At 39.8% G+C, this 25,101-nt stretch overlaps 1 protein-coding gene across 3 annotated transcripts in view; it reads right to left on the bottom strand.

Moving 5' to 3' along the window:
* myo1ea (myosin IEa) overlaps positions 1 to 25,101 on the bottom strand; it is a 53,770-nt gene that overhangs the window by 22,614 nt on the left and 6,055 nt on the right. For 2 of the 3 annotated variants that reach the window (XM_044348943.1, XM_044348934.1), the window contains exons 2-9: positions 12,629 to 12,772; positions 11,473 to 11,562; positions 10,192 to 10,286; positions 5,514 to 5,601; positions 3,669 to 3,758; positions 2,482 to 2,613; positions 2,022 to 2,156; positions 1,612 to 1,744 (exon numbers count right to left, since the gene is read on the bottom strand). In XM_044348943.1, coding sequence (XP_044204878.1) covers positions 1,612 to 1,744; positions 2,022 to 2,156; positions 2,482 to 2,613; positions 3,669 to 3,758; positions 5,514 to 5,601; positions 10,192 to 10,286; positions 11,473 to 11,562; positions 12,629 to 12,772 — 907 coding nt within the window. Of the gene's footprint in view, positions 1 to 1,611; positions 1,745 to 2,021; positions 2,157 to 2,481; positions 2,614 to 3,668; positions 3,759 to 5,513; positions 5,602 to 10,191; positions 10,287 to 11,472; positions 11,563 to 12,628; positions 12,773 to 19,588; positions 19,696 to 25,101 lie in introns of those variants that run through there. The other variant, XM_044348953.1, reaches the window with a different exon arrangement.

Below are 25,101 nucleotides of genomic sequence, written 5' to 3' on the forward strand. Positions count from 1 at the left end.
AGTGAGACTGGAGGGAACAGGAAAGGCAGAGATTATGAAGCGCTGCTGTTACGTCTGCACAGAACAGACTAAGGCTTTGTACACTGGCAACTGCACTCTCATCTGCATCATACAGACCGGACAGTTTTAGGATCACGGCAGACACAGCGTGAGAGGGTAGGAGAAAGGAAAAGAAAAAGAAAAATGAGGCAAGAGGAGGAAAGAGGGAAGGGGACAGAGGGAGAAGTATTTTTCCAAGTAATTTTTGTCTCTGACAAAATATGTCCAGACCTTCAATAATAGTGTTTTATTTTCTGGTAATCTAGCAGGGCCTGGATTACTCCAGACAGTACTGGCTGCAGCCCTGCATTAACACAATAAAAATTTTAGGGAGTGAAAGTGGTGAGAGAGAAATATCCTCCAAAACCAACTGAAGAAGGGCAGCTCAGGACACTGAAGAGAGGAGAGACATTCACATAGGCAAGACTGCAATGAGAAGAAGATATTCACCACATCTGAGTCTTAAGCTGGATATCAGCACCAGCCTCTTCAGCCTCAGTCATAACCACTGAACTGTAGGTCTATTTGTCTCTTTTGTAGCCTTGCTAACAGCAAGACTTAAGGGATATCAGGCAGTCAGATGGTCGGTCCACCAGTTTGGTACAGACTAAAATATGTCTGCAACTGTTGGACGGATTGCCGTGATGTTTTGTACAGACATTCATGGTCTGCAGAGGATGAATCTTAACAATTTTGGTGATCCCCTGACTTGTCATTTAGGTCCACCAAACAGGTCAAAGTTTTTATTTATCCAGTGAAATTTCTTGACAAGTATTATATGGATTGGTGCAAAATTAGGTGCAGACATTCATGTTCCCCAGAGGATGATTTACAATTACTCTAGTGATCTTGTGACTTTTCATCTAGCCTAATGACATTCTCATCAGCCTAATGGTAAACGTTACACCTGCTTGACATCAGCATAAGCCTGTTAGCATGCTGACATTAGCATTTAGCTCACAGAACTGCCTCAAAGAGCCACTAGTGTGGCTGTAGACTCTGAGTCTTGTTATAAACACACACATAAAAGAGTAACACTGACACTTAAATACACAGTATGACTCTTGCCTATATAACTGTGTTAGATTGTAGTAGTGCTATATCTGCCCTGTGTGCTCAGCTGTAAACTTGATTTCCACTGTCATCAACATACTGTGGAGGCAGCCAGTCAGCTTCTCAAACCCACTAGCCTATGTGTTTTCGTTACAACTTGACTTATTTTAATGCCTTATGCCTTATATTCCTTAAAAGTTGCTACCAACCTATAACCTTCTCTCAGAGTCTGACCAGGCTGACCAACAATCTTCTGCCAAACAATTTTGTGAGGGACAATGAAACGGAGCGTTGCACATCAAATTCATCTAATTTTCCCACTGACACACACAGTTTTGTGTATTTGTTGTCTTTATCAGGGATAGTACTTTGCCAAATGTTAAATAGCACCACCATTTTCAGTTTTAACATCAGCTTGTAGTTTGTTGCTACCTGTTTTAGGGTGAACCACATAAAAGCAGTAAACAAACTAGTGTTCAACTCTTTCCCGAACAGGTCAGAGTACGTGAGCCTACTTACACTCTTCACTCTCCACAGCAGCGTAGTTGCCTGCTTCCTTGAAACTGATGTTTCCCAGGTGCAGGACTCCAGCCACAATCTGAAGCACCATGGAGCGGTCCTCTGCTGAGATGCCAATCACCTCCATGGCATGCTGGGAAAGCAAAGGAAAAAATCATGCTAAATCAGGGGCCACAGTGTGGGTTCACTCACTCCTGCGGTACCTAGTTCATGTCCTCTAATTACTCCTGTTGCGGTTTGACTGGTAAACAAAAACAGGAGGAGACTGTTGGAAAAGAAAACAAAAGAGGACTGGTAGGGAGAGAGTGGAATGTAAAGGGAAGATTGTGAACCGCACGTTAGGCACAAGACTAGTATAACTTATTGTAGGCACTTGAAACACAACCGAAGGCGTGAAGTTAGTACTGTACCACTGTCTCCTGGAAGTCGCTTTTGTCGTTGATGTCATCCACTTTGTAGGAGCCAGACTGATTGAGGTAACTGTAGTAATCCAGGCTTGTGATCCCCAGGCTGCTCTTCTGCTCTCCACTGGCTCCTTCTATCAACTGCACAGAGAAAATTTATTGTGTATAATTGCGTAGGCAGCAGTTATAGACAAAGCCTCTGCACAAGGCTTGTGTGTAGTCTCATTTTTATACTTTTTCATGTTTATATTTATATTCTGTGCTCCACTTTGCATGTGAAGCCTGAACAGTTCTCAGATCTCTTCCAGGGGCCCCTATAGCCATGCACAATGAAAACAGATTGACCCTCTCCCTGCAGCCAAATGGCACGTCTAATCCAACGTGTCCTGAAATTCCCTCACAGACTCTCTTCATGAGCCAAATGTTTCCTCATCGCTTCTCAGTTAAAAAAAAAAGAAAGTCTTACCTGATAGAATATATGGAAACTCCTCTCTCCAGGATTCCTCATGACGACACGTGACTTCTCCAGAAGGAAGTTGGAGATTTTCCCTCCGTCTGGTTCACCACCGGAGCTGAACTGGATCTCAAAGTATTTCCCCTGATGGATCAAAGCATGATTTGTTTTTACTATTGGAGCGGGCTGCAGTAAAGCTTAAAGCAACGGCTATAAGATCTGAAATACCGGCACCTGGCTATTCTGGGGTTGCTAGCATTGTATTGTGTGTGTATATGTGTGTGTGTGTGTGTGTGTGTGTGTGTGTGTGCATATTTTGTGTTTGCTCTGTTCTCCAGACAAGCCTGTAATGTAATATCTGTTGACTGTCCCAGTCAAGCTGAAACCCAAAACTGAACAGACACACTATTTATCCAAAGACACTACCTCAAAAGTACTGATCTCAGGCCATCAGTGCCAAACCAAAATTCATTTCCCCAAAAGTAGACCAAAAAAATCCCAACTCCTGAGACAATACTGCTTTGTATGCTAACCTGAACACTGAACCAATAAACTCAGCCGAAAAAGCTCTGAGGGAATACTTTTTTCTAAAATGTGCTTGTCCTTAATTTCAGGTCCCTGCTGACCAACTTCCTTTGTAAGCAGTAGAAGATGTGCCTCAGTGGTTCAGCACGTATGTCTTTCTGTACAGTGTGTCCTTAGAATGCAGCGCTGGTTAACCAGGACACACATGAGGTTTGCAGCCTCAGGCAATAAAACAGAAAACAGAAGAAAAGCCGTTACTGTAAATCTTTGTTTTCCAACGTCTCAGCTGGGATCCAAAGGTGCGCCACAGAAAAGTTGAGTCCTCATATTATTCCTGGCCAACTGGTACCTAGTGCGTTTATTTCCCTCCACAGTTGAGGATTTGCATTGTGAGTGGGTTATTCTAATTTTGTCTATCTTAAAATATCCCAGAGTCATCCAGGCTTGTTTTCGGATGTGAGAAGATTTTCAAAATGAAAGTTTTCAATTCACCGCTCCTGTTTTTAACTTTTGCTTGTAAGTTTATACTCTTTGAAATGGACTTTCATATGTTTTCTTTGGTTAACAAGAACCACTTTTAAATTGAGCCACATTAAACGTCAATGCCAGTAACACAAAGTTAGGTGCTCTGATATTCAAAATGTGGAAGGGCCAACACAGAAATGAAGCCTTACAAATCTGCTGGAGTTGTTGTTCCTCACAGTCTTCGCATTACCGAAAGCTTCTAGCAGCGGGTTGGACTGCAGGATGATGTCTTTGACGTGCTGCGAGGAGACAGACGCAATGAACTGTTAGCTACGTCACACACAGATTGTACAGCAGCTAGAGACACCACGCTCTTCACATCCTCACCGACAAGCTGGTGTGTACGTCTCTGGAACTTTCCACTCACACACACACACACACACACACACACACACACAGATGCACATCCACAGACAGACGCACAAAGTCTGGAGGACATTATCTTTCCTGTGAGCCATCTGCATGTCAGAAACACATGAGTTTTAAATCAGTGCAGCAGACAGAGCTATTCCCACTTCCAGTATTGTACACAGAAGCGGGGAGAAAGTTATTTTGTGGACTCTTTTGCATTCCTGAACTTAGTCCTGTATGAAATGAAAAAATAAACATTGAAGTTCACACTTAGTTATTAACACAGTTATTAGCTTACTACTTTATAATAAATAACTTTTCATAGGCAACCTACACTACACTAATATCGTTTATGTTTTGACATGATTGATTTATTTGTGGAGCTGCAGGACACACAGTATCACATCAAAGAGATAACAAGTAAAGTGAGAGCACATTTCCCACATTGTCCAGAGATGTTACAAAAAATACTTTTTTAACCATAACTTTGATTTTCAAGAAATAATTATGTGTAATTATTAATAGATAGGATTAGTTTTTGTGAAGATGGTAACTGTCTAACAGATGAATATTGGCATGGGAGTTATTATCTATTCAAAACTATTCTCACACACGTGTGAACACACACCGTAAACATTGCATAACTGTACGTATCACAGAGTGTGTGCAGAGATGAAAGGAACCATGAGAAGTGATGCTGAATGACGAAGTTTGTGTGTGTGTGTTTGCTTTAGAAGCAAACATTAATACTCCGACTTGCAACTCTGAATACTCAAAAAGAGTAATACTGCTAAATAACACACTTCAGGACTTAGTCATAGATTACCAGTCCTACTGTTGATTCAAACTTAAACTCTGTAGGTGATTTCTAATATCGCCCTGGTGGAAGAAGCTCTGAGTGGATTACATATAAATGCCATCATGGTGCAGGCATTTCCTCATGAAACTTAGATCTTTATCAAGCTTAGGAACAGGACATCTGCTGGTGTGGGGGTCTGCCAGATGGCTGGAGGGGGGGGGGGGGGGGGGCGCTGGGTGAATAAGAGGCTGCTGATGGGCTGATAATGGGGTATAAGGGTGAGGATGAAAAGAGGAGGAGCATTGGGTTTGAGGAAAGGAAATGAGTCCAGGGCTGAAAGTAGCAACAGGTTGTTTGATATCATATAAGTCTACACTGACATTACATGTAATGCAGAATTTGTGAATGATTCTCCAAGTAGGATGTGCAAAAAAGAATAAAATATTTTGACATTGATTGATTAAATGAGAGCCATTAATTTAAAAAAAAAAAAAAATCACAATCAATGTTCTCTGTTGAATGTTTGGTAATAATGATGGGAAAAGCATCTACATACCGAGTCCTTGTCTCAGTAAATGAAGATGCTTTTCTTGTCATTATACAGTATAGATATGAATCTCTGCTCCCTTTATTTAATGAGCAGGGATTTGATTTTAAAAGAGATTTTGATTAGTATTTGCTTTTTGCTGTCAACTCAAGTCACAAAATTATGCATTGCAAAAGACTCATTGTAATATTTCTTAAATATATTTACAGAGTTATCATTTAATCTATGAAACTCGACAGCTCAAACATCTCAAACATTTCACGCATCTTTTACATAGCGTCCTCGAGAAGTGCTCACCTGTACTCTGGGTCCGCCCCCTGACACTTTGGAGATGTAGCCCATGATATATTTGGCCGCCACAGTCTTCCCTGCTCCGCTCTCTCCACTGAAAAACAGACAAAGCTTAGGCACGTGTTTTTTCATACATGTAATCTGAGCTAACTTGAAATTCATCTGATGCACTGAGTTATAGCATGTGACACCTGCATATATGCCTGGATGTCAAGTTAAATGATTGATGCAGGCCTGGAAGGCTGTTTGGTATTTGATACAAAACAGCCATTGTATTTTTGTATTTAATAATGGGGTGGGGTTGTGTCCTTTGAGTGACTTTATCTGGATGTTTGCAGCTCCATAATTTTGAATCTCTTACATCAACAATTTTTATTTAATTAAGGATATTCATGCTATGTGATTATCATTGTCATGAAGATGTTTGAGCTTATTTTTGATTTCCATGTCCCAACAATGTAGATCATGTATGTAGTATTTTTCATTTAGATGCTAAAAATCCTGCTGTAACTCAAGTCAAAACAATTATTGATCATATTAAGGTTTTTGAGCATCTAGATGAAAAATATTACATATACAATCTTGTGAACCTATCCTTTAAACAGCAGGATACAATGAGGATGCCATCATATCTGGATTGGGATAAATCTAAGGGCAACATGGACATAAAGACAATAGAGTGTTAAATATATTGAATCCTGTGTTTTATTGAGGTTCGTTCTTTCCTTTTCATTTGTAAAACATCTTTGAATTGTTACAAATAAAAGTGACCAAAAAATGCAATTTACTCTTACTTACACCACAAAAATGATAATGTTCCTCTCATTCTTAGGATAATGCACGTGTCAGTGTGTATGTGTGTCTTTGTGCACATGTTTCAACCAAAGAAAAGACGACCTAGAACTAATCAGTCATACAGAATCTACTGAATAAACAGGTGAAATGTGTACACACCCCTTTTACTGAGTAAAAGAGTTTTGGGAAAGTTGAAGCTAAATTTAATTCAACATGTGATAGGCCACCGCACATCTGGGCAGATGAATGCTAAAGTAATAAGGACATTAATTCTGTTTTGTCACATTTACAGATTTTTCCCCTCATCTCTCTCTTCCCACACCCTACACTTGTCTATTTTCCTCCTTGCCTTTCACTTTGCCAGGGTCATACTTATTTTGACATATGTGGTTTGGCAGTGGAGTCTGTTTTTTCTTCTGGGCCTTAAAGTAGAGTCAGGTTGGTAATGCCTCTGTGAGAACCACAGCTGCAGACTGTTAGGGGCTGCCAGAGGAAGTCATGGGAGCCACTCTATTACACAGCAGTCTCTATATGGTTGTAACCCTCCCCCTATATACTCCCTGTCTCTCTCTCAGATCCTCAGTATTGTCTGGGCTACCTTGCTGCACACTTACTTCTCAAGTAACAACATGGGGTCGGGTAATAAACATGCTAAGTTTCAGTTTTACGTTTAATGTCAGACGAACCTCCAGAGCTCCATCTGAGAATATTGTTTCTCCTCCTGCAAGTTATTCTGCGAAGGGCTATTTTCAGCACAAGCTGCAGTGGGAGTTTGAGTCCCACTTTAAGCCCCCAAAAGGGCGAGTCTCATTGTTGTGGTGCTCTAATGCTGAAGGCATTGTTAACTTCCGCAGACATTTATTAGCCAAACAAGGACATAAGTTAAACAATGCAAGAAGCAGCCGGGTTTAAGCATCAACTTCATAAATCTTTACAGAAATCAGTTATGAGAGAAACACATGAACACTGTATTCTAGTTTTGATGGGTTTTAAATACAATAAAGCGTATTGCATTCCCACAGAACTACTAGACTTTACATGTACAGTATTTAAGTAAACTCCTCAGGCTTCTTCATGATGATGAAGAGAGCATTGCTTTCACAGTATCTTAAAAACATCAACTTTTGCATTAAATTCAGACGAGCCGGCGTTCATCTGTTTTTAAGGCCCAATTTAACAATCTTAAAGAAGGATAAAAGTGAGTAGTTCAATATATTTTTCATTTCAAATTGAGGGAAAAAACTTAAAATGACACACTACCACAAGGATTTAGTGAAAGTGTTTGTGACTATAATTAACTTCTGCAGACTTTTGAAGCTGTAATTGTGATTGTGTTATGAAAGCTTTTTCTCATTAGAGCAGATTTTATGAAAGAAAACAAGCACATTGGATGACATTGTCTAAAAATAATTAGAATGGAGACATGTGGGTACACAGACGATGACAGAATATCCTCATGCGTTTTGGATTTTGTTTATTTTTAATGTGCCTAAAATGACGTGTACACACATAATTAAAATGTCTTTGAAGTGCCGATACCATCTGAGCTCTCAATCATGGTAAATCTCTACAGTATGAATAGAGAAGGACTTTATACGACTTCATGCAAAGTATGGCGACACAGCTTTGGTAGCAGCACCTCCCTTTATTATTGTTTTACACGCATACTGAAGTTCAGCGTTTGCTGATACGCCTCAGTTTCTGGACTGCCGCTGCGTCAAGCCAGCAGGAGTCAGACATCCGACCATTGGTACAGTACAGTGTCTAAACTGCTGAGCAGCCCATTTCAAAGCAGTACAATCAATTGTCCATTTAGCCTAAAATAATCTATGTTGAGGTTGGAAATTGGTGAGCAAGAGGATAGTATGAGAAAAGCAGATGAGTCCAAGGCCTTTGTTTGTTAATCCAAACAATATAATCCAACTTCTTTAAATTATTTTGCTAATCTACATCCAGATAACTGTATTCCTCAAATACAGGAGGCCGATTGATTTGTCAAATTTAGATGTTGTTCTCATATAATGGAAATCTTATTTTTAAACAAAGAAAACACGAACCAGAAGTATGATGCTGTGTCAGTCATATGGCAATAGTAGATCAACAGGCAGACATTTAAAGACAAAAGTAAATACAAGTGAAGAAGCTTATGTTAATTACAACATACACACAACAGCCACTGTGAGTTACACCCTCTGACTAAAGCTGTATTTTTCAATCATTAAAAGTATCTTGGCAATCTCTCAATACACATTGTCCCCTTAAACCGGTCTAATTATAACAGCACCCTGCTCTGTTGGCACCTCTGAAAAGAAAAGCACAGCTGTGTCTGGAAATGAGCTCATGGACGGTTATTAAATAAGCCAGCCCGCACTGAATAAACCTGCTTTTTTTTGGTAGGATTAGGTTTAAGGAGCTGCTCAGTTCAGGTGACATGTTGACTGAAATTTGTGGCTTCATGTGTGAAAATGTCGACAAACTGAGAAATCACGTATTTCTGATCGGCGCAGATGTGAAGAGGTTGGTTCTTGGATGACAAAAGTCGTGGTTGAACCTTTAAAAGATGTCAGGGCCCTGATTTCATCACATAGTTGTGATGTGGAGTGCCAAACTGATAACACCAACACAACACCTGCTACAATTCACCCTTATAATATCAAATTTCAGCAGTCACATGCTGTAGTAAGAGCATGATAAATAGATACACTCTTAAATGTATACAACCTTCCAATGAAATGGCATTAAAATAACAGAGGAATAGAAGACGTCACAATTTCCCTGCAAGAATAGTCAAAATCGTCTACCTCTTCATGCTGAATATCCCTTACAGTAAATTCACACATTTTCTTAGTAAATAGGAAAAAGAGCTAACACAGGGCGATGCTGACCACACTGCCTGGCCAGCAGTTCACAGCAGCCTTTGTTTGCTGAGACCTGGTTCATCATAAAACCACTTCCATGCTTTTGTTTTGCTGATTTAGTCGATCACAAAATCCACCTCAGTGCCTTTATGTGGGAAACTGAACCAGCAACTGCTCGCTGTCCAAACAACGGGCTAAAGTGCTGAAGCAGGGGTCATTCATCATGAGGTAAGCACTATAGGAACCACACTGCTCAGGTGACTGGACCATAGGATAAAGCCTCAATCATGACACCACACTTTTCTCTGTGCAGCTTCCTACCTCAAAAACACTCACCGACACAAACAGACTGTAAAACGATCTAAAAAATCCCTAAATAGAGAAAGAGGAATGCCGGGTCAAGGATCATGCAGGTGTTCTTCCTGTTTTTTTATCCTGAAAGCAGGAAGTTAATGAAAAAAAGGCACTATAACAATCGCTTTGTTTTCAACTCACATCCTGAGTCCACATCCAGTTGTTCACTGAGTATTGTTTTCATACTTGTGTTTTAGAGCATCTTTATTTTCCTTAATTTGCATTTTACTGAACCTGAAATTGTTATGATGGAAAAACTCCCAGGGAGACACGTCACTTTTGGTCAGTCAGCTGTACTAAATGATGTGGTGGAACCTGTTACGTCTGTTCTCCTGTGCCCCTCCCATCCATTATCATGACCTGCAGAGGCTCAGGCGCAGCAGCTTTGTCATATCTCCTCACAGATCACATTGCACAGATTACTATCTCCAGCCTTTGTCTCACTCTCTCCCATCCTGGATGTTTGGTGATTTGACTGACAGCTATAAGGTGTGGAAGTCATACAACTAACAAGTTAAACAGCAAGTCAACAGAGATATCATATTAAATGGAGAATTTAATCAAGCTGTCTCTTGTTGCGTGCTCATGTGTGTTTTGGTTGTCACATGCCATTAGATCATGATCTGTGAAGACATTGGAGAATCGTACAGTATGTGATTATAGTTTCAAAGTCTTACCTGATGATGACACACTGGTTTTCACGGTCGATCATCATATTTCTGTACATATTATCTGCCAGAGCATAGATGTGAGGAGGGTTCTCATACTGAGCCTGAGGGTTAACAAAAGAAAGAGAGAGCCAAATTACGATGAAATAATATCAGGAATATCTGACTTCAAACATTAACATCCAAGGATGTGAAGACTGTGAATTTTAAAACTAAAGCCAAAAACACATTGAAGGATAAGGAAGATGTTCTATATTTTATTTATCATCAATACCAACAAGATCAACTAACAAGTAAGTCTGATTATTCCCTTGTGCCTCCACTGTTACCCAAAAAATATTGAAAACACACAAATGATTGCACTGTTTTTTCATTATCATGAACATGGACACTATAGTTTATTTTCACTCAATCCCACATATAGCACACCCTCCTGCTGCTGTGAATACTAGCATAAAAAAATCCGCCGCTGAAAATAGTTCCTTACAAACACACTATTTACTCCTGTTTGAGCAACTTTTGCCCAAAACTACAGTGCACACTACAGCAAATTACTGAGCATTTAAGAAAAATAAAATGATATATTTGTGTCTTGTTTTTAAATATGTATGCCTCAAGAATGAATGAATAAGCTTGGGGCTGAGGGCTACAGTCAAGGTAGGAAAACAGAAAATATCAAGAGATGAACTAGTGCGTAGTTGGTTTTGGTCTTTTTATGGGATTTGTTAATGAGATATATAGAATTACATCATTTACATGTATATATTAACCCCACTTATATTAACCCCATGATGACTTTTCTGCTACTTTCTCCTGTAGTTTGAACTGGAAAACAATGCAAATCTGAACCCGGTGCACTTAAGTACAACTGTAATCTGCAAAAGTCGACTGTTAAATTTGGCATGTGTAACGCTGAGTGTTTTCACAGTCAGTTGGGATTTTAAAAGCCTTCAAGTGTGCTCCTGGCTCAGGGAGACAAGCCCGCTCTCAGCAGGCCGGCCAACAGAGGAGGCAGACTTGAATAGGCTGTTCTACGAAGGTACTGCCAAAGCCTTCTCAATGGTTGAGTCAAGTTTCTGACAGGCAACATCTGCGCCAGCTCACTGGAAAGTTCGCACTGCATCTAACCTGGTTCATTTCAAAGCCTTTGTTCTTCAGACTGTTACCATCTTAAACAGCATGAGGTGGATTTTTCTGGTTTTAACTTTTCAGCTGACAGAAGCCATTAAAATGACTTAATAAGTCATATAGTTTCATGTGTCTCTTAAGGGAAGATGGGATCATACTTACAGCCCCCTGATACATCTCAACTTCTTTTTCTCCAAAGTACGGCATCTGCTTGAACGGGTTGACGGAGATGAGCACAGGACCAATGTATGTCTGAGGAGGTTATATATTAAAGATCATAAAGCGAAAACAAACAAAACAGCAAAATGAAAAGCAAGTGCAAACGTCCTAAGATTATTAATGTTTTAGAACTGGCAACACAATCTCAAAACAACTGAATTACGTTTTTACAAAGAGAGGTATGAAAGAAATTACTTAATTTTAGGTTGCCATGACGTCAAGAGAGAGTGTGCAGCAGTGGAGTATTTGGTGATCAGGACTGAGACTAAATAAGTATCCAGTTCTTACAAATGACAGAGAATAGACTGGCCGTGTAACACTGTGAGGTTTTATGCCCTGAAGCCAAAACGCTGCTCAAGGCAAATAAAGCTGCTATTGTGGGTGGCCTACAGTGACCCACAGCCTTGGCAGGGGGACCTCACAGTTACGGCTATTTATTGAACCGAATCAAAGGCCTGACTCAGAGTTGTCGAACCTATAACTGCCAGCATTTACTAAATTTCATAATCCTCAACGCTTGCCAAAGCGTGGACGAAGTTTATGTAACGAGTTGCTTTGAGAGCGCTCACCATTGCTTTTCAAAGGGGTTATTCATTCATTCTTCAACTCTTTTCACGTCATGAACAGCTTATGTGTGTGTGTAGCCACCACAGCTGCACATTTAAAAAACCTTAACCTCCCATTTGTGCAATGTGCTGTATGGAAATGATAGCTCTCAGCACACCACAATCAAAAATTACGACTGCTCAAAAAAGATAGCAACACCGCTCTGATTCTGACTGTAGACTTATGCAACCTGCTCTTCCTCACACCATTTCTTTCATATTTTGCACCAAAGTGAGAGAAAACTAGAGCGAATCTGACTTCTTTAAGAGAATGAGTAGGAGTGAGAGGTCTGGCCGGGGATACGGAGAGGCCCTTTGCCCTCCTACACACAGCACAGGCTCAGAGGAAGGCGTCACCTTCCAACACTGGCCTATTACTCACTGCTACTATGACACTGTGAATGACCATTCAGCTATTCTGGGAATAGCAGGCATGACACAGAACCCAGCAATTCCTCACTGAGGTGTGAACTGCGATTGTGAGGGAAGGATACAAAGATGTAGTCATCCATGTATCTCTTCTTGAGGTTGTCCACGATGGCGTCCTCATTGATCTTGCTGAGCAGCACCATGTCATCCACTCCGCTGTGTTTGACATTGTGGCTCTGCCAGTGGTACCGGTAGTGCCCCCGGCTCCCCTGAAACAAAACAAAAACACACACAATGCACAATTGTTAGTTCACTCAGAAAGACACAATGAGATGGCGTGGACTCATCGAGAGTCCGGTATGAAGGTCAAACAGACTGCTACATGAATTGAATGAATAGCACACTCAGAGGCTGAGGTAGTGCGGTTTCATCACACTGTTGAGATAATTGAACAAAATGAAAGCCAAGGGGAAAACGGTTATTATCACTTCAACAAAATCTCAATTCGTGCACATTTTCTAATCTCAGCTGCATGACCAGCCGTGTTTACTTTAAAATAATGCAAAGTCAGATTCCCAGAAGTGCTTGTTGTTATTTGTCCAAGTGTTAAAGATGCTCTTACCCAACTTTTCTCCACATCCTAACAATCTGGTTTCTGCCTACGTTCCTGTTTTGTTTGAGCCGAGTGAGTCTCCAGAGAACTGAGGTCATTCATCATGCGCTATGAGTCAGTGTTGTCTGGCTACTGTGGACGAGGGTCACAATGTGCTGTGAGGAGTGAGTCTCTTTCTCCTGGATGGAGAACCACTCAAAGCCACTGAGAGCATCCAGAACATTAGTCAACACTCAATTTAACTCTTGACTTCCTCTCTCTTTAGTGAGGAAGTGTGGCGAGAGCAAGGAGCAGAGTGGCAAACAATAAAAGGAAAAAAAATCATTCAGTGATGCAGTACAGCATCATACTGTAATCTATGTAGAGAATTGTATTATTTTTTACGAAAATTTTAACTCTCTCACTGTACTCATAACTCCCTCAAAAGTAAAAGCAATATTTGTTTGAGAAATTTTGAATTTAAGAGATGTTTTATTATAATAGTGTACAGTGCAATAATATACGATCTGAACTTCCACTAGTTAACATAATATTAAAAGAATGGCATTATTCTCTATGTTTCATTGTCAAAAATCGCATAAAAAGACCAAAATCAACAATGCATTAATCCGTCTCTCAATGCTTTTCCAATTTCCCAGTCTGCCTGTGGCCAAGCCCATTCATTTCTGCTGTTCAGCTTTAAAAATAGACACAAACATAGAGTTTCTTTCCAAAGAAAAGGCTCAATAACTTCCTTGAAAAGCTAGCCACTGTAGTTTGTTTTTTTGGGTGGGTAAGTATTTTTGAGGCATTTTGAGCTTTTAGAGAGATGGCAGGAAACAAGGAGAGAGAGAAAGGGAATGATGTGCAACAAAGGTCCCCAGATGGAGTCAAATCGGCACGTTGCAGTTCATGGTTGGTGTCTTGACCCCTCAACTACATCGCCCCAGGGCACTGTAGAAGACCACTTTTGCGGCTGATTAATACACACTTGGTGCTTTAGTGAGTATTAACACCAGCAGGACTGAATAAGTGGAAATGATTCAGAACAAACTACAGTGCTCATGTTCATTGTAATGAAGCAATGTGTCATTCAGTGCAACAGTGTGACTCAATGATGTGTTTTTAAATGTTGTTGGGCAAGAATACTTCTTAGTAAAAATCAATTAGTTGTTGGTTTTGGTTCTTCCATTGAATTTTCTGACAAATACTGAATATCAGGACAAAACTCTGTTAATATTAAGGGCCACAACAAGTAACACCACGGCGCAAAATAAACCAGTGGAAAGTCATTGTGCATTTACTAATTAACTGTGAATTACTAACTGAAGGAGGAGGGCCAGGGAGCTCTTAATATCCTCCAGGGTGACTTTATTCTTTACAAGAGCAAAATTAAAACCACTTTACAGACTCAGTCGTAGCATGGGAGATGGCAAGGAATGTTAACAGCTTTTTCAGCCTAATTTTGCGGGTATTTTCCCTCGGGAGGGAAACAGCAAATTATAGCTTGATTAATCCTCCAGATCACGCCCATTAACATGTTTTACTGCTTTTTAGGTGTGGCAGAGGGAGATGCTTACTTCCTTCCTTCCTTCCTTCCTTAGCAACGTTGACAGGGTGATGTCATTGCAATGAGTGAAAGGAGAGGGGGGGAAATCTGGACATCTGATAGGAGTTTAAGAGGAAAATTTGTGACGTGAATTGTCTGAAAGAGAAAGCTCACACACAAACACACTTACGCCCTTTCTAAGATTAGATTGTTTTTAGGACACTGATATGCAAAAAGAGCCCATAACCTTCTTGGGATATACAGCGATTCTTCTACTTTGAGTTCATTTGAGTTTACTTTGTTCTCTGAGGGGCTGACAGGATCTCAGTAAATAAAATTTCTTAGAGAAATAATCCTGCGTTTACTTTCCTTTATATTACTAATGAACTCAAATGTTTTATTCTGGCAGTTACTGGTTATCCTTTTACTGACAGCTAGTTCTTAGAAGTAATACTTTGACATATGAAGACCTTTTCTCTAAAGACAGACGTTAGGAGAGAGGGCTGGCCCAACCGCTAAGTGGAAACAATTGAACATGCTATATTTAACCTCTCTCTGCTATGTCTGGAATGAAAGTGTGCAGATTCAAGAAGGGAGAGGTAATAAACTGTAAACGTAGGAGGTGAACACCAAAATATTCTGAAGATTGTTTCATATGTTTTGACTTAGGCTTTGTTTAGGCAAGAGCACTGAGAAAGTATTCTTAACTTACAGCAAAAGACAAAGGGAGAAGCTGAATAGGGAAGGATAGCTGCACACAAACACACAAAGACGCCTGGGAGGTGCCTGAAAACAACCGCACTCCTCAACAGCCGGGGGTGAAGGGTTGTTGTACTCAAGTGATTGTAATATTGGTGTTGAAGTGAGGAGGGCTGCTCTGCATCTGATCATTAATACATTTCTTTGTATTGCTATTAAATTCAAACTGCTACACACGTTTCTTTCCAGACAGTCTGAGAAGCTAATAGTATGATAATGATCTGCAATAAGAGCAGCTGTTTGCCTCATCATAACAACATTTTCTTTTATATATCTGGCTAAAGAAGATGTTAACTTTCCCTTAAATGTGTAACTGTATTCTGGACTTTCCTGTTTTGTGGCTAACACTGAAATTAAACAAGCATAACCCTATGAGTATGTGCATCCAATACAGCAGAACTTTATTAATCCCTGTAAGAGCAACTGGCGATGATGGTTGCCAGTAAAACAGTCAACAACACACATACTGTAGTGTATAAAATACAGAAAAACAGAAGAATCTAACACCTAATGTAAGTCATACATCAACTAAGTAGACATCGTTTAAAACTGATGTACATACATTGACATTGGCATACAATAAATTGAAGAAAATCTGAGTTACTGTCTTATGTACACACACACACACACACACACACACACACACACACACACACACACACACATACACACAGGGGACAACTGGCACGACTGGAGTCTATGGTGGCTATAACAACATCGCTATGGAACCACAGACTTCCTCCTGAGTGCAGCTTAGCAACACAGACACAGTAAAGAACTGAGCATCTGACATCACTAATAAATTGTGTATGTAGTGCAAGCAGTTTGGACTAAATATATGATATTTTGACAGATATTGTAGCAACAGCTATTAAAGGACCAGTGTGAGAGATTTAGTGGCATCCAGCGGTGAGGTTGCATATTGCAACCAACTGAATACCCTTCACCCTCCCCTTCCAAGCGTGTAGGAGAACCTACAGTGACCGCAAAAAATGCAAAAGACCCTAGAGCCAGTGTTTGGTTTGTCTGTTCTGGGTTACTGTAGAAACATGGCAGTGCAATATGGCGGCCTCCGTGGAAGAGGACCTGCTCCCTATGTAGATGTAAAGGGCGCATTCTAAAGCAAGAAAAATATTTATTCTTATTTTCAGGTGATTATACACTAACTAAAACATACTCATGAATGTTATATTCCATTTCTGCCAAGTCTGTTCCACTAGATGCCACTAAATTCTACACACTGGAAGTATTACGAATCAATGAAGTTTTTGTCTTGATTAGTTTTCCCTCGGAGAATTAAACATAATCATCCAAACCAAAACTATGGGACCAGACCTTTTCCCAGAAGTTAATACAAAGGAATTTCAACACTAGTCCTGATCCATAAGCCCAGGCTTTCCCTTCATGCAAATACCATTACCATATATGGAGAGTGCTGAGCAGAGCTGGCTCGGGATACAGGAAATGGCTGGGTTTGATTCAGTATCATAAGCGGCACTTTTCCCCTCATTTCTCCCTTCTGTGCAATTCTCCTTTTCCACTCCACGATCTGACACACAGTCCACCATGTGTTAGCCCTCTGTGGAAAACTTGGATTAAAGCCATGAGAACAAATTCCTCCCTTCTAAAATAAGAAGCAACTGAGGTCGTTAATCACTCTGTACCGAAAGTCTTGAGAAATCGCCCAACCTGCAATCGATACAACCAAGCAATTGAGGAAAAACATGTAGAACTGACTACACATGGCAAAGGTAAACTGGATACTGTTTTTGACACAGACCAGTTGGGTTTTTGACCAATCAAAATTCCTGGTTGTCATCTTCAGATTAGGAAAAACCTTTTTAATGAAGCAAAGTACAAACTAAGCTAAATCTAGCTTAAGAAGACAACTCTTTCAATGCCAAAAGGCAGACTTATAGGTCATGTACTGACTTCTACTACAGAGAAACAGAAAATGCCCAAAGCATGCCAGCGGATATGACTTTAGACTGGAGCAGACTGCAGTAGGAGTGAAACGGTGCCTCCACCCCATGTCTGATAAGCCCTCATGTAGAAGATTAGCAGTGCCACCATGTAACAGCTTGCTTGATCTGATTTCTAGAGTCAATCCTGCCTAAAAAATGTTCTGTTCCAAACACATTACTTCTTGATTAATCTTTATTAATTTTCAGACTTACAGCTTTGAGAAGATACACAGTTGTGTTGATAGCAAAAAAAAATCCTCTTTCCTCTCCACATATTTACCACTCAGACTTTATAAACAGGTCATCTATTTCTCGAATGCACTTGTGCCTGTGCAACAATAACTGCTGTCATTTGTTTTTGCAGCCAAATTAGACGAAATCTCATCAAGGTTCGATCAAGGTTCGAGATGCACCGATACTGATATTAGATATTGGTCCTATACTGACTCAAATACCTGGATTGGGTATTGGTAACAATGGTCTGATCTGGTATTTAATACCAATATTTTAATAAATAACAATTCAGTAAATTTATATCTATGTATTTATTTGTTACATATTGTTTTACAAAGTTCGGTTGCACTGAGCAAAACTCTGATACTTTGTTTAGCATCGTCGGGTTAGGCTAACCCAGTGTTGCTAACCCCCTTCACTTTTCCTGCAGTTGGGGAAACAATAACTTTTCTTGATCTTGAGAAGCTGCAGCACTTATTAACTCACACATTGTAGCCTGTACTGTACACTTACTGCCAGATTGACAACTTACTGCTAACCTTTTTCTCTGCTTCGCTCGCATTCACCGTCACTTTTCTGCCGCTCGCTCTCTTACTCAACCACTCACTTGCTACGCACAGACATTACGCACTGCCCTGTTCCTTAAAAGCAGCTACACTACCAAGAGTTTCACAGGCAACAACATAGAGATTAACTCACGTTTCAGAAAAGCCCTGCACAGATGCTCCCAAACACTATTGATTTTCCAAATTAATGGATATTTGGCATTACTTTTCACATTAAACAATATTTTTTGCCCTGGTATCGAAACGGTACTCAGTATCGACCAATACCCAAAGCCCAGGTATCGGAATCGGGACTGAAAAAGTCAGATTGGCACATCCCTAATCAAGGTCTTCAAATCCCTAACTTCATCTCCATTCCCTCCCTTTGGCAAAGTAAACGAGCAACTGGTGGTCAAAAAATAGCTAATGGTCTGGTTAGAGCTGGCTATGGATGCAGGGCACTGAATAACTGGCCAACAGTAGTGATTCAGATGCAATGGCCATTTCCAAATTATTTTCAGCACTAGCTAATAACTGTGTGATGAAAAGGCCAGTGGTGATAGAGCCAAGGACAAAGACCTGAGTAATCTAATTTGGTAAACATGTGTCACAAATTAAAGGATAATTCTGGTCATGGTGCAGGAGGCCAGCAAGTTTCCAAGGAGACTCTCAGTCTTATGAAATTAATTTAGCTTTTTTGTTTTGTTATGGTAACCTAAAGCTAGATAGGTTTCCTGAGACATTTTTATCAGACAAGGTACAATCTATATATAGTCCAAATTAAAACAAAAGTCACCTCACGATCACAATTAAAAACCCCAGACTGGAAATCTACTATCTCTCCCAAAGTGGCTGACAGGTATCAGGATATTCTCAATTGATCATTTGTGAGACACAAGCAAACTTTATTTTTCATCTAGAAGTCTAGTCTTACCCTTCAGTTTTACATATAACTATACCAGCGATTTACTGAGAGGCTTGTTATGAAACTGATTTGAAGAAGAAACATATTGAGAGCAACTCTAAGTGCTTTCTAAAGAGGAGACGTGAAGAAGTAAAGTGGGGGAAATTATACTCTGATGGTGCATTCACCTGAGCATTTCCATTAGTAGTAAGTTAATTTTTCATGATACACTCAGCACAGTTTTTGGTGACAGAACAATGAGGTCTGAGGTATTTTAAAGATATTTCTACAGTACATCAAAAACAGATGTAAAGCTGATGCATGTTGGAGACCACAGTGTGGCGTTACTTACAACAAATGCACACATGATATTGTGTCAGAGGAACTACTGTAATGTTGATGCAGCAAGCAGGAAAATAGTTCAGGCTTAAAGCACTGCACCAGTGGTTCTGCATGTTTTAGCCCATTAAATACAACTCATGTATTACTGCCAAACATTTTTGAAAGCATACCATAAGGTTTTACATTGATTTCCTACCTTCCAGCTAGCCGTTGGTGGTGGTTAACTTTAGCACCATATGAAAATCAACACGTCGAGACTTGAAACTTGCTTGTTATCGACATTCCATCATAGTGAACATTAAATCTGCCTTATTTTGTCTGACAAAGTTACATAATTATTACGCAGCAATGTGGCCGTGAGCAGGGACTGTTGTGAAAACTGATCCTCACTGGTGTGTTTAAGCATTTGTGGGAAATATCATCCTCCAACCTGAGAGCTCGATACAAACAACATCCTTTAAGATGCAACACACAACCGAAGTTACTTGTTGTCTCCCTGGCTTTACTTTATCAACAACCATCAAACTTAGAAATCCTGTGAATGCAATGTTTTATGAAGTTGACAGTCTGATTGTCTGATCTCTGAGCTTCCTTGAATGCACCAACAAGGACTACTTTGCAAAACAGTCGCTGCTCTCAGCTTTATCACACAACCACATGGTAACTATTGTAACACAGAATAATGGCACCTAAACGTCTGCTTTAATAGATTACATATCTCAAGAAAGTCTTCAAGTTGAAAACTGCACTATGCTTCAGAAAATGGTCTGCTGCAAAGTATTGTGTATAACAATCTGCAGTTAACTGTCTGAAAGAACGCTGAACCCTGGTCAACCAGTAAACAGTGGATACATTTACATCATGAGTCATTCTTTTTATCTGGTGCTACAACTGGACAAACTATTAAAATCTATAATTGCTACTAAGAATGTCCACTCCTGAACTGTGCCAAGAGAGGCCGGGGAATAACTCCAATACATGTTCACGCCAGCAACGCGTGGGTTGATTTTGACTAACTTTTCCCCCTACTCCTTGTTGGAATCCAAAACATATCTGGTTTGATGGAAACTAAAAAGGGCTTAAGGGGAGGTATTACTCTCTAAACAGTATTTCCACCTGGTCTCTGTTGCTTGCGTTTGCACTTTGTCCAAGTTCACTCACTGTGCTTAATCGGGCCAGATGTAGATAAAAGTGCTGACTGAGATAAGTCAGCCTTTCCAAGGCAGAGGAAGAACATAAACAATGATGAGTAGAAACTCGGTAGATCTCAGTGGTGTCTATGGAGCAATGGCCTACAGTGTGGCAGTCTGAACCGGTCTGAACTTCTAAGGGATGGGATGCTCATTAAGGTCACACTGAGCCCTGTAAACACACTCATGGCTCTTCCTCTAAAGTGATATTGCAAACTCCAGATGAGGCTGGAGTTTGATTAAAGAGTAAATCCACACTGAATTACACAGAGCAGAAAACTGTTGCTGCATTGCTTTCTCTAAACTCAAACTGTCAAAAAGGCTGAAACTCTCTCGTTGCTGGGAAACAATGTATATAGTTATGAGTTGTAATTTTATGTGTATAGATTTTCATTTTGGCCTTATCATTCCACATTTGGCATTGTTTTTTACAGTGTTAAAAGTAGGCACAAAAAAGCCAAAAACCTCAGTGAATCTTAACTTTGAATAATACCTTTCTAGGTTAAATCCAACTTCAAGACAAATGAAAGCTTCATGACTAAAACTGTCGAAGCAAATCCACATTTTGTGGTATAACGACAACCAACAAGAAGTCCCATTTGGCTGAAAACCATATGGAAGAAGAAAGAGAGAAAGAGAGCAAGAGCTGCTTCACCTGCCAACTGTGGAGTAATGTCTGTAAAGTCTGTTCTGATTACATGGAGAAATATACCTGTATAACCTGTAGTCGAACATATTAAACTTTTATGACACACTGTCTCCCCTTAAACATCACTGACAGTGTCAATCAATTATTCTCTGTGGCCCAGTATTGAAAATTTCCCCTGGAATTTAAAAAAAACACTGAAAAGAAAAGCAATACCCATTGAAGTGGCTTAAGAATCAATATTTCTTCTTATCTGGAGTCTGCAGATTCACTCACATCTGTCAAAGCCTGCAGTGACATCACTGACTGGGGTACAGCCAAAAGTTGAAGCAACCAGCTTTCTTTATTTCAGAGCTAATTTAACTTGGAAGGCAAATTACATCTATTTTAAAACATTCAAATTATTCTCATGTTTCTTGAATGTTTTGCATAGAAACTGACCCATAAATGATACTGCTCAATAGTGAATTAGGCTCTTTTTTGGGACTTCTTTCAACCAAACAAGGTTTTAATTCTGCTTAATACTTGTTAGCATAACTAGAATATAAATTTAATACACCTCATGGCTCCTCAGATTTTACATCACAGTGGCACAGAAATAACAATATACGGTATGTGAAGTCTTAAAATGGATGGCATTCCCAGTGGAAAGCCGATCCTCCAGGGAAAGAGCAATGGTTTGAGATTGTTTGGGATATCTATTCAATGGAAAAATGAAAAAAGTTGAATTTCCTTCTGAGAGTTAAAGGAAATATTTTTGACAAGAACTGTGAAATGTGGATCTTTTACACTGAACATGATGCCAAACAAGCAACTTAACTGTTGGGATATGGAATAACTGGAAAAGAAAAGATATACATGTCTGAGTTGCCGCAGTATTTGTTCAGTGTTGTATTGTTCAGTGTTATATGTGTGCTCATGCTGTTGTGTCCAGAGCTGAACACCCAATAAAAAGTAATAAAATGGGTGGCATTCCCTTTTCGACTCTAAAACCAGAGCCAAAACACCATTCACACCTTTGCCTGAGTCTCTTCCAATCACACAGGGCAACAAAGCAGACACGGCAGTGATCCAAGCCAAGACCCACCAGACTAATGTGAGTCAAAAACTGACTGCTCTGACCTAGACTGGTTTTCTATACAGGCAATAATAATTCTCTATGAATGCAAAGGCTTAGCACTGGAAACTTTGCCATCACAGGAAATGTTAAATGTATGTAAGTGTGAATTACACTGAATATAAAACTTGCTTTCCCATAAAAGATAAGCACCTACACAATGAGGAAAGAGCAGCGTGGGGGCTGAGACTTCATGTTTTCACAACACAACTTGCTCGGGAGACAGCGGTCACTTGCTTGTACTTATAACTGGGACCAGCATAAATAATGCAAACCAACAGGCCTCGTTCTCTGATTCCTTGCCTCGATTTCTCATGCTGTTATGGATCTGAGCTGCCTATGGTCACATTCAAAGAAAGAATGAAAAGTAATATATTATTTTGCTAGGATTTGGTAACATGAGCACTGACTGGTTGGGATGTTATAATACTGTGCCTGCAGGGCAGGGTGAGCACCGCCTCTCCCAGAGAAAGAGGACATAATGATCAAGTGTAAACAGATACTGGAGGACTTCTTCTACACAAAAGTTTCAGCTTTACAGTGGCAGCATTTGTCTTTATCTGAGTATAGTAATGGAAACTGCTGATGTTAAACATCTCAAACTGAATCAGCGTCTTAAATGGATGACAACTGCTAATAAAATATAATATCAAAGACAGTGGTTTCGGGTGGAACTCAAACTTTTCGTGTGGAACTCAAACAGAACTGAAATCCTAGACAAGAGCTGCATTTTCTTTTTAAAGCAGCCTCAGTAGTGGTTGAATGTAAACAAACCATCTGCAGTGGAAATTCATTCATAGCCGTGCCTTGTGCCACAACAAGGCCGAACTCTCAAGTTTCAATCAATGAAAGCCTAACCAGCATCTACCCTAATAGCAACTGAATACATACAAATACACAAACTGTAGGCTTTTTCAATTTAAGACTGAAGAGGGAGGAGACATTTGAGTCATGTGCAACAACGAAGCAGTAGTTTGGTTTGGTAAAATGCCACCAAACCCAGCAGGGCTCACTTACGCCTTTCCTGCTACTCATAAATTATATGAATGCATCCATCACTTCATTGAAGGTAAAAGAAGAATCATGGACGCAGCAAATTTGAGTTTTGGTAACTAAAATGAGCCAAAAAAGACACACTCTGGCATTTAGATAAGAAATCATTTAAAGTGGGTTGTAAGTAATACTGTCAAAAGCCCAGCTTTTCTTTGACTACATAAAGCCTCAAGAATTTCATAATGTACCGTTGGCACAGAAAGGTCCTCTAGTATCAGCGCTGAGAAGCTACAGTACCTGCTCATTTTATCAAACAGCTTCCACGAGAGAAGAAAAGTACAATGGTCAAGGTCTTCAAAAGAGCTTCCAGCTGAATCAGAAAGTTGTATCACAGAACAGGAGTCTTGCTTCTGTTTAAACAAAAATTGAAACAGACGTCCAAGGCTCAGTCAGAACAGTTGTTGGAAACCAGAGGTTTATCTGGTACATCTGAAAAAGACAGCAAATTATAGGAATTCTTTCACAGTGGGCCAGAACTGTTTGGTTCACGAGTACAGTGCTGCTACAGACTGAAACATTAACATGGGTCAAAAGGTGGCTCACATTACTATGAGAAAGGTCACGTAAGGTCAGACAAGGTCAACCCTAGGTTTTAACCTAAGAGCAAGAATACATTTTCCACACACAATGTGGTTTCAGTAAACAACACTTGTTCCCCACAGTTTTTAATTAATTCAAGAACTTAAGGAGCCTTTATAAAGAGATCAAACAGGACTGTGATGTAACAGCACAACAATATTGTTGTTAATCCTCCTTCCTGTCACTGAAACGTAAAAAAGCTCCTGACTGCATGTAGCAAGTGCATTTTCTACTGCAGGTTCATTGGGTGAAGAGGTGTGGTGCGTGCACATTATGAATGGGAGTCTAATGATGTTGACTTTATCAACTCCAGCAAAGTGAACACAGTAATAATATAGCTAAAAGAATGACTCAGCTGTTTAATTCATGCACTGACAGCAACAAAAATCCCTGAGCTGCTTCTTAGTATGTGGTGAACAAAGCGCCAACCAGCCTGTACTGGTTGATGATGCATACTGTAATTCCTCTAATTAAAGAGCAGTGTAAAAAGTGTTAAACAAAAAAACACAAAAGTCTGGTGCTCACAGATGTGTTCACTTCATCTGTCCTTTGATAGAGGATAGCGATGAAATCACAGATGCTGACCTAAAACAGGAGGTGTGTTAAAAAATTGCCTTCGGCTTGTTTGGTTCTTTTGCTTTCTAACAGTAACAAGATTTCTCAGAGCAAAGATGAAAAAGCTGGATTCCAAGCAGAAGGGTTCAAGCCTAAATCAGACTCTATGAGGCTAAACAAGCACTGAAAATGGCCATCCCACAGTTTAATGGAGTTCATAACTCACTGAAATACAATTAACCCTCACATAAATCAAGATTGAGACATATTCTGCAGGACAAAATCCACCCCGTTGTTCATTACAGTTAATAAGAAACATAATTTGAAACTTCCGGTTATTACACCGAGGTCAATTTGTGAAGGCCAATTTGCAAATTTTGACCATGACCAAAGTCAGCTGACTTCAATCACACATCAGTAAATATAACTGATAAGCCAAAGAGGTCAAGGACAAAAAAATATTTTTATTTCATCCATTTATTTAATTGTACTGAGACACTGGTTGCTGTAAGCACACATTTCTATCAATAATGTCAGCAATCCAAAAGAGGAAGCCAAACCCAACCAAG

The sequence above is a fragment of the Thunnus albacares genome, chromosome 1 (assembly GCF_914725855.1).
Source record: "Thunnus albacares chromosome 1, fThuAlb1.1, whole genome shotgun sequence".
Taxonomy (NCBI): domain Eukaryota; kingdom Metazoa; phylum Chordata; class Actinopteri; order Scombriformes; family Scombridae; genus Thunnus; species Thunnus albacares.